Here is a 15,412-nt window from a genome sequence, read left to right on the forward strand (position 1 = left end):
ATAAGGTGAAGACACGTACATACAGGAAGGAAATGTTTAAGGTTAACTTAGTTAAAATAGCTAGTAACTTCTTGAATTACTACCACAGGTTGGAAGCAGAAATGGCATCCCCTTCCAAGTCTCCAGGTGCCAAGAGTTCTGTGAAGGATGGGCGCTCAAGTAGTTCCCCCACAGACCTTGTACTTCCCACCCAGCGGGTCAAAATGATTATGAAGAGCTGTCCCGATGTTGAGACAGTGACGCAAGAGACACTACATCTTGTCACAAAATCAACAGAACTCTTTATTGAATATTTAGTGGAGGAAACTTTAAGAAATTCAAAAGACAGGACAAAACTTGACTATGAGGGTTTGTCAGTGGCCATACATACCCAAGACCATCTTGAATTTCTTAGAGAAGCTATTCCAAAGAAAATTACTTGGGCTGAAGCTCGGAAGCTTATTACAGAAAGTGATAACAAATTTGAAGGTTTTCATTAGCACTAGACATGATATTATATTGATAATTAGATTTAATTAGATAGTAGTGTGACAGATTAAGATTTTATGCTGATAATGCTATATAACAATAGTTAAGTTAATCTTTTCAAGAGCCAAAATATTAGGAGAGACATGAGTATGAAATTCCAATTAACTGCAAGCAGTCTTTCTAAAATCATAATAATATTCGTGTTTTCCTGACTGAAAAGGACAAAATTACTTCTTAACAGACATGTAAACTTGAGTGTGATGGCTTATCTGATATAGCCTAAATATTTCTTAGCAAAGTGTATCTTGCTAATCCTTGAAATTACTGTATATAGGTTATGACATTACGTAGGTGGTAAGTTGTGAATCGGTATTTGTGTATTGTTTTATCTTTGCTATGCTTTCTCGTGTCATTTGTCAATGACTGCAAACAGACCCACACACACTTTCTTAGTACAGTACCCTATAATCAGTCATTCACACTTGACGTTAAAGTAATTCGATACTGTACCAGCATCATTTAACAGATGCCAGTAATATTGTTGTCATTGCATATGATTACTGTATAGTGTTGTCTGTTGATGCATTATAGACTTGGTACCGGTATATTACTTTGTAATTTTCACTGAAAATGTTTATTGTATAACAGGTTAGATCTAAAAACCATATCTAATTATTTTGTGTGCGAGTAGCATCAGCATATTACATTTTGTAGTTTAACTTGTAATTGCTTTCCTAGAAAGTGAAAATTAATTGTACTGTAATATTTACACATTTTTAATAAAATAATCCTTTTATATATTATGTTTTACTTTATATGATGTAAGAAAACTTGAAGAGGGTATTAATGAACTTGCTGGTGAGCCCCTTCAGTGTGTGGATGAGTTTTGTTGTTTGAGAGACATGTTATGTGCTGGAGGTGGGGCAGGAGCTAGCTCTGTGGGGCTGTGGCTAGAATGAGGAGTGGTTGGAAGAAGTACAGGGAGATGTTGCCTCTCCTGACACTGAGAAGGTTCTCCCTCTGTGCTAAGGGATCTTTGTATGCAGCATGTGTTAGGAGTGTAACGCTGTATGATAGTGAGACCTGAGCAGTAAAGGAAGAGGATATTCGCAGGCTCAAATGTACAGAAATGGCATTGATCAGGTGGATGTTCAGTGCATCCTTGAGTGCAAGGCCTGGGGGGGCTAGGTTTATGATGGAAGAGCTGAGAGGTAGGATGTGACGAGTGTTTTGGTGTTGTGATGAGGAGAGGTAGATTGAGAAGGTTTGGGCATATGGAGAGGATGGGGGATGATAACTGGGTGCAAAGTTAGAAGTGTTAATGTTGGGGGTAGGGTAGCGAGAGTTAGACTGAAAAAGACCTGAGACGAGGTCATTGAGTGTGACCTCAAGTTTAAGGGACTAAACAGGGAAGCTGCCAGAGATCGAGCAGCATAGACAGTCACCATTAGGTGACCAAGGCCAACTCATGCAAGCATGTTGGAGCCTTCAAAAATGAAAACGAATACTGTACACTACTATAGCTCTAAAAGCAATCACCGAAGAGGGCTCTGATGGTATCTGAAATGAGCAGTACAATTTGTGATGCCCCAAGAATATTAATATGCTGTTATCTGAATACTGTAGTTATGTGATATGATATCAGTACTGACTGAAAAATGTCACAAGCATGTGATCAGTTTCTTCCTTATGAAAGCAGGTTCACCAGGATGGGGTGAAATTGTTCCATCCGCTTCATTTATAAAGGCTCCAGCATGCTAACATGCATTGGCCTTGCGCACCAAGTGGCGGTTCTCTGTGCTGCTCAATCTCTGGCATCCTCCCTGTTTAGTCCCTTATCCCAGAGTTTACACTCAATGACCTTGTCCCAGGTCTTTGTTCGGTTTGGCTCACAACCCTACCCCCAATGTTAACATTTCTCACTTTCTGCACCCAATAGTCATCCCCCATCCTCTCCACGTGCCCAAACCATCTCAATCTACCTCTCCTCATCGCAACACCAATACACTCCAGTCCCGTCCTACCTTTTAACTCTTCCATTATAAACCTTGCCTCCCAAGGCCTCACATTCAGGGACACTGAACATCCACCTAATCACTGTCATTTCTGTAAGTCTGAGCCTGCAATTATCCTCTTCCTTTACCGCTCAGGTATCACTACCATACAGCATTACACTCCTAACACATGCTGCATGCAAAGATCCCTTAGTACAGAAAGACCCTCTCAGTGTCAGGAGAGGCAACAGTTCCTCGAACATCTTCCAACCTCTCCTCACTCTAGCCACGATGCTAGCTCCAGCCCCATCTCCAGCACACAGCATGTCTCCCAAGTAAAAAAAAAAAAACACTTCCACACACTTGTGAGACTTGACAGCAAGATCAGTTTTTTCATTCCTGACAATGTCCACATGCCCGCCCTGATACACAGCACACATGAAATCAGCATTATCTCAGTCTACCTCTAATACCACTACATCTCTTATGCACCAACTTATCACAAACATTGCACAAGATGGAATTACTTCCCTCGCCATGGCGGCAAACCCTACATGGCCACTCTCTCTCTTCGTTGAGAGTACCACCACGAACCCTATATGCCATCACCTTTGTTTTATCAGCATTTACTTTCCACTTCCTAAATCTTTCTTCCGCCTACCTTTCATTATTTGCAATCAACACCAAATCATCGGCATACATCTCCCACGGGAGTCCATTTCTGAACTCGCATGAGAGGGCTTCAAGCACCATGATAAACAACAAGGGGCTCAGCAGTGACCCCTGATGCACACTAACATTCACTGAAAACTCATCACTCAAATCTCCATTCACTCTTAGTATTGGCTATTATGAGGTACAATGTATCATCAATGTTTTATGGATATTAGTATGATTAATCTTACGTTTGGGTTTCATTTATTAGTCTCCACTACTGTCGTGGAATTTCAAGTACATGTTTGCACCAATCATCACACACACTCATTCTGTGGTACTCTTTCTGTGATATGGGACAGAGAGCATAGTATTTACATCCCAGTTTTTGTCAGTAATGTTTTCTTTATGATGTGTTGACTGAATTCAGGCAACCTGGCTCTCTGAATAACTAGTAACTTGAATGGATGAGAAATTATCCAAGTCAAAATGATTGTGAAGATACTGAATGGGCCTTAATGCCTTGCAGGGACTAGTGGGCTAATTGTTGCCAATTAGGCTCTGCAGGTAAGTAATGGTCTATTTCAGCTGTTGTTCTTCCAATGACTACTTTGGATGATAGTTGTGCTAGTTAAGGGTTATGCTGGCTTGGCACAGTTACTGTGGTTGACAAACAAGTCTTGATTTCTCATAATAACAGTTATAACCCAGTTTTGATAAATAATTAAGAATTGTGCATGTTTATACAAGATATTCTTATAGCATAATTATTTTTTCATTAATTATGTTTGCTGATAGTGCACAGAACCCCAGTCACACTGTGGGCAGCCCAACAACAACAACTGATAGTACACAAGTTACAGGTACAAAAATTGCTTTGTTGTACAGTATATTTAGTGTTTTGTTTTTTTAACTGATTATCATGTGGCAATAGGGTAGCCATGGCAGAAGATGGAGAGCCTACCATCGGGACAATGGCCGTGGAGGAGCCCCTAGACCTCATCCGGCTATCCCTGGATGAACGCATTTATGTCAAGATGCGCAATGAACGTGAGCTGCGTGGCCGCCTCCATGCTTATGACCAGCACCTTAATATGATACTTGGTGATGTTGAAGAGACAGTTACTTCTGTTGAGGTGAGATGATGACCCAGCATAACAACTACAGTACAGTATGGGTGTATGTAGAATGGTGTCTCATATATTTTTCAGACTTCTAATATACTGTATAACTATTGGAGGAATTCCTTCAATTTTATTTATTTATTTATTTTGTTTACCATTTTTTGTTTATATTGGTAAGAAAAGGGATCTGTATTTCGTTTTTGTTGATTTGGAAAAGGCCTTTGACAGAGTCCCTGGAGAGGTGGTGAAGTGGGCAATGAGAAAGCTTGGCTTGGAGGAGTGGCTGGTTAGGGTGTTTATGGCTATGTATGTGGGTGCTCGCACCCAAGTAAGAGTGAATGGAGATTTGAGTGATGAGTTTTCCGTGAATATTGGTGTGCATCATGGGTCAGTTCTGAGTCCCATGTTGTTTATCATGGTACTTGGAGCCCTCTCATGTGACTCAGAAACGGACTGCTGTGGGAGATGTTGTATGCTGATGACTTGGTGTTGATTGCAGAGAACGAAAGGGAGGTGGAGGAAAGGTTTAGGAAGTGGAGCGATGGTATGGGGCACAAGGGCTCAAGGGTAAATGCAGATAAAACAAAAGTGATGACATCTAGGGTTGGTGGCGGTACTGTCAAAGACAAGGGAGAGTGGCCATGTGCAGTTTGCCACAAGGGCATGGGAAGTAATTCCATCATGTGCCGTGTTTGTGATAAATGGGTGCACAAGAGATGTAGTGGTATCAGAGGTAGCCTGTGAGATAATGCTGATTTTAATGTGTGCAGCGTGTTGGGGAGAGCAGATGGAGATTGTCAGGCGTGAAAGGATTGAACTTGCTGGTGAATCTCTTGAGTGTGTGGAAGAGCTTTGTTATTTGGGAGACATGTTGTGTGCTGGCGGTGGGGCTGGAGCTAGCTCTATGGCTAGGGTGACAAGTGGTTGGAAGAAATTCAGGGAGCTCTTGCCTCTCCTGACATTGAGAGGACTCTCCCTACGTGCTAAGGGGTCTTTGTATGCAGCATGTGTTAGGAGTGTAATGCTGTATGGTAGTGAGACCTGGGCAGTAAAAGAGGAGAATATTCACAGGCTCAGATGTACAGAAATGACAATAATTAGGTGGATGTGTAGTGTGTCCCTGCGTGCAAGGTCTGGGGGGCTGGGTTTACGATGGAAGAGTTGAGAGGTAGGATGGGACTGGACTGTATTGGTGTTGTGATAAGGAGAGGTAGATTGAGATGGTTTGTGCATGTGGAGAGGATGTTGGATGATAATTGGGTGAGGAAGGTGAAAAGTGTTAATAATGAGGGTTGGGTTATGAGGGGTAGACCGAGAAAGACCTGGGATGAGGTCATTAAGTGTGACCTTAGGGTTAAGGGACTGAACAGGGAGGCTGCAATAGATCGTGCAGCATGGAGAGCCGCCATTAGGTGACCAAGGCTGACGTGTGCAAGCATGTTGGAGCCTTTAAAAACGAAACAAAACAAAATGATGCTAGTTTACTAGCATCGTATTCAAAATGGCTTGCATTCTGCAGTATCCAAGGCAAGGCGTTTGACCCAACATCCATGTACGTTCCATATTGGTTACAAGGTTACTTCTCTGTCTATCTATCTATTGCCAGATGCCTCAATCCCGTTTGGGGTGGCCACAAACAAATCGCCTCCACATCACCCTGTCCCCTGCCATTTCACTGCCCTTCTCCCAACTTACCCCCCCCCCTCTCTCATATACTTCTCCACCCCACCCTCCATCTCATCCTCGGCCTCCCACTCCCTCCTCCCCCTTCCACCTTACTCACATACACTCTCTTTGTCAGTCTTTCACCCTCCATCCTCTCCACATGGCCAAACCACCTCAATGTATTCCTCATAACGCTTCCTGTCACATCCACATCCACACCACAACGCTCCTTTATATCCTCATTCGTCAGCCTGTCTCTCCATGTGACTCCACAGGCTCCACTTAAATAACTCATTTCCACTGCTCTCACTCTTGACTTGTGTCCTTCCAACAACGTCCAAGCTTCACTTCCATACGTTAGAGTTGGTATCACAATACTGTCATGTAGTAACTTTTTCACTTCCATGCTCACTTCCATGTGTCTTATCACTGCTTTCAAAGAACCAGCAACCTTTCTTCCCTGCTGCACCCTTTCAAGCACTTCACCCTCCAAACCTCCATCCTTACTCATCACATTGCCCAATTACTTAAACATACTCACATTTTCCATTTCCTCACCATCCAGCCTCGCTGTACATTCACTGACTTCACCTCTCTCAAAGACCATCACTTTACTCTTCCCTGCATTCACCTTTAGATTCCGCTTCTTACACACTCTCCCAAACTCATCCACCAAGCCTTGCAGTTCCCCTTCGTCTTCACTCAACAACACAGTATCATCTGCAAGCAACAGTACAGGGAGTTTCCAAACACTATCCTCTCTCACCAGGGCCACTCCAACATCCACTACCCTACCTTGTACCTCTTTTATTACCCCATCCATGTACAGATTGAACAACCATGGAGACATGACACATCTCTGTTTCAACCCAATCTTCAAAGAAAAAAATTCACATAGTTCACCATCCACATGCACTGCAGCCTTAGCACCATCATACATACTCTTCACAGCATTCAACAACTTCCCATCTACTCCATATATTCTTAATACTTTCCACAATCCTTGTCTATCCACCCTGTCATATGCTTTCTCCAAATCCATGAAAGCTGCATACAACTTCTTTCCCTTCTCTAGAAACTTTTCCACTAAAGATCTACGAATGAATATCTGATTTACACAACCTCTTCCCTTCCTAAAGCCTCCCTGTTCTTCTCCAACTACTTCCTCTGTTCTTTCTCTAGCTCTGTCAATAAGTATTCTTCCATACACTTTTCATATTATACTAAGAAGACAAATGCCCCTATGATTACCACACACTTCTTTTTCCCCTTTTCCTTTGTACAAGGGAATAATTATACCTGACTTCCAATCCTCCAGGACTCTACCTTCCTCCCAGGCCAATCTGCACATCTTCCACATCCATTCTACTACTATCTCTCCCCCATGCTTCAGCATTTCACCACACACTCCATCAATTCCTGGGGCTTTCCCCAGTTTAACTTTCTTCATTGCTTCCACAACTTCTGTCCTACTGATTTCTTCCTGTCCTCTCACCTCCCTCCTTCTCGCAGCCATTCCCCAGCCACTTATACTCGCATTACTTCCATCCTCTATGTTCAACAATTCCTTAAAGTGTTCTCTCCATCTGCTCACTTTTTCTCCCTTCTCCACTAGTAATCTACCATTTTTATCTTTCACTCCCCTGCTAACCTCACTTCCACCGTCTTACCCTCTTCACCTCTTTCCAGAACATTTTCTTACAGTCCCTCCACTTTACACTCAAATTCCTTCCAAATTCCTCATCCATTCTCTTCTTACTCTCTCTTACTAATCTTTTCACCTCTCTCTTTCTTTCTGCATATAACTCTCTCTTCCGCCTGTCAACTTCTTCCACGCCCCTATTTCTCATCCATTCATTGTATGCTTTCTTCTTTTGTACCACAGCCTGTCTCACCTCTTCAGTCCACCACGCTGTTCCTTGCAACCCCCTCCGTCTTCTCTTCCTCCCACACACCGCATCACATGCTGCACATATTTCTTCTGTAAATATCCTGCACATACCTTCCACGTCCCCCATCTGCTCCAATTCATATTTGCCCAATCGTTCCTCCACTTCTCTCTTATACTCTGCCATTTTCTCATCCTCTTGTAACCTTTCCACTCTCCTTGCAACTACTCCTTCCTCTCGTCTTTCCCTTCTTCTGTTCCTCCATCTTACTTGGATCCTAATTCTGGCCACCACCAAGTAGTGGTCAGAAAGTCCACTCCCCCAACCTCTATAAGCTCTTGCATCCATTACACATCTTCGCATCCTTTCATCCACACACATATAATCAATCATTGCCTTCCTTTCATTCAGTTCACCACCCACCCTTATCATCACTTGCCATGTATACCTGTGGATCGTTTTATGCCTGAAGAGAGTATTGGCTATCACCAACCCCCTCCCAGCACAAATGTCCACTAACGCACTGCCAGGTTACTTACAACCTGTATTAAAGAAGGTTGCATACTACCTGTATCAAAGATCATTTTAGTGGTAAGCATCCTTCTTGCAACTTTAGTAATGTAAATACCATAGTGCCTTCAATAAATATGAGCTTCTGTACTTTCTGTTAATCATAGTAGTTCTGCATTGCTCATAGTGCAGCTCAACCCGTTCCATGCCGGAGACTTTGTCGGCTTTTGCGTCTCCTAGTTCTTAGGGTGTGGGAGGCTGACTGACCCCCAATGCTGGCCATTTTCAACTTTTTATTTTTCCATGAATAGACCTGAAAAGTGGTTTAAATAAGGCCAGTGATAGTAAAAGTTCTTACCTCGGTTGCTTTCCACCTGAAATGTGTTTTTTGTCCTGCATGCCCAGCTTTGCATCAGATGACTTCTTTCAAATACCGTTTGCAGCTGACGTGGATAGATAGTCCATTTTAGTGTGGAGTGGGTGGATGCATGGAGTACCTGTAGTATGGAAGTGTAACGTGGTCTACATAATGCAGCCACAGTCGGAACTATGATGATGTGAAGTTGTGGTTCCGCGCTAATTTTACATATTTTCAATTTTTTTTTTTTTTTTTTTTTTTTTTTTTTTTTTTTTTTTTTAATTGGCATAAGGCACTGTAACCACTTGCATAAGGCAATATAAACACTCATGCCACACAGTCACATTAGTGATGGTAAATCACGTTTCCCATGTTATTTTCCTTACAGTACTTGATTTCATGATTTATTTCTATTTACTGACATTTACTTACATTATGTTCATAATGTACATTATTTACACACACACACAGACACACACACTTTCCCTATTCTTCTGTTCAATAATTTTCTAATTTTTGGTCCTCCATGAAGCTGGGTTCCATACACAGGCCAACATCGCAGTCTTTGCACGTGTACCTTGTGCCCTTTTTCATGTTCTGAGGCTGTCTTGTGGTGGTGGCACACACTTTACATCACCGCTGACGGTTTTTTCTGGTTTCTGTGCTAGGTATACTAGGGCAGACTCAAATACATTCACACAAATGTGCGCAAAACCGTGTCCATATATACGGATTCGGCATTTTGTGCCAGTATAGGTTTGTCTGTATATATACAGACTCAGCAATTTGTGCCAGTATTGGTTTGTCTATAAATACCGTATACGGATGGGGCACAGACCGGGTTAAGCAACTCACAAGGTTGTACATCACAACTCTGTCAAAGCACACAAGTTGATTCATATCCTTATCACCACCTTAACCCTCCTTGCATTCTCTTTTTGAAACACCTTTAGGAAGAGAGTATTCAGCCACTTAAAATACCATGCAAACATTAAAAGTGATGACATGAGGAATTCTCCCAGCCTCATAGCACTGAGGAGTGAGTCTGTTACTGCTTATCTCAAATTGCTGTGCCTCATGTGGCATGATGATTATCCTCTGAAGCTGTCAGTGGCCATTTCCCTCTTTGGAAAAGAACTTTCAGGTTATAGAGCTTTTGGACACCCCTAAACATACCCACATCTCTCTGGTGTGGCTAGCAGCATAAGTATTTACTTGTTCTATGTTTCTTTGCTTTCAAAATCCACTTAAATTGCCCCAGTTGCAGCATAAAACTACCCAGTTTATTAATGCAAGTGTCTGGTCATTTTGTACCAGTATGACTTTTTTTTTTTTTAGTTCACCATAATAAAACTTACATTTTACAAAGCCAGGGGTAGCAGATGGTGTCTCTTATTCATATCCCTCTGTATGCCTATATCCCCTTTTTATAGAATATATAACTATTTTATTTTGTTCCTTGATACCCTTTAGGTAGTTAGCGTATTTTATCAGATCTTTCGAGCAACCATACTTTGTATTTCATCATAATGTGCAAGTTGGTGGCATAATTTATTGCAGGGTCAGATTTTGGGCTTATTTCCTGCTCATTTCCATCTTTTATTTTACTTAACAGGATTTACTGTTGTGCTTAACCAATATTGAGCAGTCTGGGATGTCCAGTATGTAAAACAGTTCACAGGTAAACAGCAAGTCAGAATGTTATTCTTTTCCTAATCTCATTAATATTCAGGATGCTAACATTACTCCATCAATGTAAATATAACCCATATGTATTTTCTATAGGGTGACAGAGGCTATCACTGTTGCTAGAGGGATCATTTTTAGCCAGTATAATTTTTTGCCAGCAGACTTGCAACCTTTGGCTGAGTAGAAGTGCCCCATACTCTTGTACAGTAGTGAAGCTTGGATGTCTTTCTTCTTCTTTATTCGACTTTTTTAATATATACATGGATAACATAAATCAAATGCATACCTGGTATGCTTCAGCTTTCATCGTCACCTCACCTTAAAGCCTCATCCCCTCCCCTCACCACATGGGTTCCAGTATTCTATTACATTTCAAGCCATGCAGTAAGGTTTTACACCCCTGAACACTTACTACTGTGATGCCATACCTACATCTGAACTAATTGTGTGTATGAACTCATCAATATGTTTTACCCCCTCCCCAACACCTCATCCCACCTGCGCACTCATTCACATACATCGCTTTGACCATCCTGTTTACATCCATTCTCACCACATGGTTATAACATCTACTATAAGTACAAACTCTTCAACTCAGTCGTCAACAGGCTTTCTTTCCCCCCATCTTTCAGAACCGCATTATTTCTTCTATTTAAGCTACACATACCACTACTGTAGTTGCTCTTGAGTGATTGTTTTCATGTTATACCAGAGCAGATGGGAGACGTGGAAGGTGTGTGTAAGATATTTACAGAAGAAATATGTGCAGCATGTGATGTGGTGTGTGGAAGGAAGAGAAGGCGGAGGGGGGTGCAAGGAACAGCGTGGTGGACTGAAGAGGTGAAAAAGGCTGTGGCACAAAAGAAGAAAGCATACAATGAATGGGTGAGAAATAGGGGCGTGGAAGAAGTTGAGAGGCGGAAGAGAGAGTTATATGTGGAAAGGAAGAGAGAGGTGAAAAGATTAGTAAGAGAGAGTAAGAAGAGAGTGGATGAGGAATTTGGAAAGAATTTGAGTGTAAAGTGGAGGGACTGTAAGAAAATGTTCTGGAGAGAAGTGAAAAGAGTAAGACAGGGTGGAAGTGAAGTTAGCAGGGGAGTGAAAGATAAAAATGGTAGATTACTAGTGGAGAAGGGAGAAAAAGTGAGCAGATGGAGAGAACACTTTAAGGAATTGTTGAACGTAGAGGATGGAAGTAATGCGAGTATAAGTGGCTGGGGAATGGCTGGGAGAAGGAGGGAGGTGAGAAGACAGGAAGAAATCAGTAGGATAGAAGTTGTGGAAGCAATGAAGAAAGTTAAATCAGGGAAAGCCCCAGGAATTGATGGAGTGTGTGGTGAAATGCTGAAGCATGGGGGAGAGATAGTAGTAGAATGGATGTGGAAGATGTGCAGATTGGCCTGGGAGGAAGGTAGAGTCCCGGAGGATTGGAAGTCAGGTATAATTATTCCCTTGTACAAAGGAAAAGGGGAAAAAGAAGTGTGTGGTAATCATAGGGGCATTTGTCTTCTTAGTATAATAGGAAAAGTGTATGGTAGGATACTTATAGACAGAGTTAGAGAAAGAACAGAGAAATTAGTTGGAGAAGAACAGGGAGGCTTTAGGAAGGGAAGAGGTTGTGTAGATCAGATATTCATTCTTAGATCTTTAGTGGAAAAGTTTCTAGAGAAGGGAAAGAAGTTGTATGCGGCTTTCATGGATTTGGAGAAAGCATATGACAGGGTGGATAGACAAGGATTGTGGAAGGTGTTAAGAATATATGGAGTAGATGGGAAGTTGTTGAATGCTGTGAAGAGTATGTACGATGGTGCGAAGGCTGCAGTGCGTGTGGATGGTGAACTAAGTGAATTTTTCTCTTTGAAAGTTGGTTTGAAACAGGGATGTGTCATGTCTCCATGGTTGTTCAATCTGTACATGGATGGGGTAATAAAAGAGGTACAAGGTAGGGTAGTGGATGTTGGAGTGGCCCTGGTGAGAGAGGATAGTGTTTGGAAACTCCCTGTACTGTTGTTTGCAGATGATACTGTGTTGTTGAGTGAAGACGAAGGGGAGCTGCAAGGCTTGGTGGATGAGTTTGAGAGAGTGTGTAAGAAACGGAACCTAAAGGTGAATGTAGGGAAGAGTAAAGTGATGGTCTTTGAGAGAGGTGAAGTTAGTGAATGTACAGCGAGGTTAGATGGTGAGGAATTGGAAAATGTGAGTACGTTTAAGTATTTGGGTAGTGTGATGAGTAAGGATGGAGGTTTGGAGGGTGAAGTGCTTGAAAGGGTACAGCAGGGAAGAAAGGTTGCTGGTTCCTTGAAAGCAGTGATAAGAAACAGGGAAGTGAGCATGGAAGTGAAAAAGTTACTACATGACAGTACAGTATTGTGATACCAACTCTAACGTACGGAAGTGAAGCTTGGACATTGTTGGAAGGACACAAGTCAAGAGTGAGAGCAGTGGAAATGAGTTATTTAAGAGGAGCCTGTGGAGTCACGTGGAGAGACAGGCTGACGAATGAGGATATAAAGGAGCGTTGTGGTGTGGATGTGGATGTGATAGGAAGCGTTATGAGGAACACACTGAGGTGGTTTGGCCATGTGGAGAGGATGGAGGGTGAGAGACTGACGAAGAGAGTGTATGTGAGTGAGGTGGAGGGGGGAAGAGGGAGGGGGAGGCCGAGGATGAGATGGAGGGATGGGGTGGAGAGGTATATGAGAGAGGGGGGTGTGAGTTGGGAGCAGGGCAGTGAAATGGCGGGGGACAGGGCGACTTGGAGGCGATTTGTTTGTGGCCACCCCAAACGGGATTGAGGCGTCTGGCAATAGATAGATAGATAGACCAGAGTCTCACACCTATACATTAATATGAACAATAAAACATCTTAATGAAATTCTCTTGCAGCCTCCACGGTTAGATCTCTGTTTTATATAAAGGCCTTCATAGCACCAACAACTTTCCATCTCTTTACAACTTTACTTTCCTCTTCCATTCACATTTGCAGCACTTCTTCTGTTGCTGCACCTCACTTCTTGTTTAGGTGGAAATAAGAGGTGTTGATGAGTAAGTCAGTAGGCAGCTAAGAGGTAGACCAAGGTCTCTGTCCCATGACAAAAGCATTGCAGTCAGTACCAGGTATGTACTAATAGGAAATAAGACAGAAAATAAAAATTGTATGCCTCAGTCACATTTATACACATGAGCTAGTGATTTTTGTTGCCACTGATGGGTCAGTGCAGAAAGAAATTTCATCTTAAGTAGACCAAGAATTTTCAGTTAGTTATACTTTTGTGTATCATATTTGTGCTGCACATCATGCAGCAATCCATTCTTTTGGTCAGAGAATAAATTTTTTTATTGATTTACTTTTTATCTACAGTTCAACACCTGTGTGTTGTACTCTGTGTATCCTTTTGTAACCCATCTTTGCTTCATGTACATTTCTCCTAACAGGTTGATGATGAGACTTTTGAAGAGGTCTACAAAACAACAAGACGGAATATTCCAATGTTATTTGTAAGAGGCGATGGCGTTATCTTGGTGGCGCCTCCCATGAGGGGCGGTGGCATGTAGTATTGTTCTTGGGTTTTGGACTATCTTAGAAACTATATATCTTGCGGGATTATATAAAACAGTTCCTTGAGTGAACTTACTGCTTTGTAATGTGTGTGAAGTAGATAACTGGACATATGTTTCTTTGGTACCTTTGTTGTCGTATTGTGTAAAATCTGGTGGTGTTACTTGTGCTTCATCAGATGCTGCCAGTGACAATGTGGTGAGTGCCAGAAATAAATTCCAGAAAGCATTAATCTATAAAGATAGATTGATCATTCTTTTGGCAAAGTATAGCTTTGAACTTTTCTTTTTTTCCTGGTGTGGTGCATAGCAGGTTGTAGCCATCAGCTCCTTTTATGACCAACTTATCTGTATTTCTTAGTTTTTTATTTCTCTGAATATTACTGTATATTCATGTAGGTTGGTTGTTGACATTTTTTTTTTTCCAAACAGCACTTTATCCAATGTACATTATCAGCTTTATACCCTAAGTGGTATATCTAATGTATATATTCTTGCTACCACCAAACAGTTTTACCTAAGGACCTCTGTTTGTGGTGTTCACAGAAACTGTATCCAGTCCCTCCATTTCACACAGTCTCTTCACAAAGTAAAATTCTGACAATAACAGGAATTAAGAAAAAAAAAAAAAAATACATCCTCAGAGTGAGAAGGCTTGTCAGATTTGTTCATGGATAAGGTGACGTGAAATACAGTACTGGTACTGTACTATACACATCATTTTAAAGCTTGATAATGTGATGCTAGTTATTCAGCTGGATTTTTGACATTATTATAACAACATACTGTTTTGAAATAAGTAAAAATTCCATGATAAAGATTGTGTAAGCTTAACATGCCCTAAATATTTTTGTAATGGAGTTTGTTCCTGTGTCTGCCCAAGGTTCAGAAAAACTGTGTAGGCTGATATAATTGTGAGAAATGCAAGATGTGTGAGTGATGAACATTAAATAATGGTGGTAGTGAAGATTTTCTTGGAAGGAAGGTTTGCTGTGATAACACTGTCAGAATGAAAGTGAGAGGGAGTGACATGGATGTTAAATTCCTCCCTGCTCTTTAAACTAACCCAGGTGCAGATTCACCATCTTTTCAGACTGTATACGGACTCACAATTGCAACGAGATAAGATGAAAACTTGACCAGAAGACATTACTTTCTCCTCCTTCCATTTCCTATTAAATCCTTAATCTTGGGGAAAGAACTGACAGTGACACACCCCCACATATGGAAAATGAACTGTTAACAGTATAATGTCAAACCTTACTGAATAATAAAATGACAAAACAGAATGACCATGTACTGACCTTCCAGATGCTTGTCTGGCACTGTGTGCAAATAAAACTAGTAGTTTTTAGCTGGAGGTAGAATTTTGGTGAAACTCTAGGCCTCAGATATGCACTTGACACCACCCAGTCTCTGTTTTTGCCCTTGGAATTTGAAGATATATTGTAACATTAATTTTATATAATTATTAGTTTTCAAATGAAGGTAAAATGATTAGTA

General features: G+C 41.5%; 1 protein-coding gene across 2 annotated transcripts in view; it reads left to right on the forward strand.

Annotated features, from left to right (window-relative positions):
* LOC145414231 (U6 snRNA-associated Sm-like protein LSm3) overlaps positions 1-15,180 on the forward strand; it is a 28,078-nt gene extending 12,898 nt beyond the window's left edge. Inside the window, exons 2-3 of one of the 2 annotated variants that reach the window (XM_080283810.1) lie at positions 4,051-4,252; positions 13,787-15,180. In XM_080283810.1, coding sequence (XP_080139936.1) covers positions 4,058-4,252; positions 13,787-13,906 — 315 coding nt within the window. In that variant the 5' untranslated portion in view covers positions 4,051-4,057 and the 3' untranslated portion in view covers positions 13,907-15,180. Of the gene's footprint in view, positions 1-88; positions 1,163-4,050; positions 4,253-13,786 lie in introns of those variants that run through there. The other variant, XM_080283809.1, reaches the window with a different exon arrangement.
* Positions 15,181-15,412: the final 232 nt, after the last annotated feature.

Source organism: Coenobita brevimanus, chromosome 98 (genome assembly GCF_032717465.1).
Source record: "Coenobita brevimanus isolate Jiangsu-jjx chromosome 98, ASM3271746v2, whole genome shotgun sequence".
NCBI lineage: Eukaryota > Metazoa > Arthropoda > Malacostraca > Decapoda > Coenobitidae > Coenobita > Coenobita brevimanus.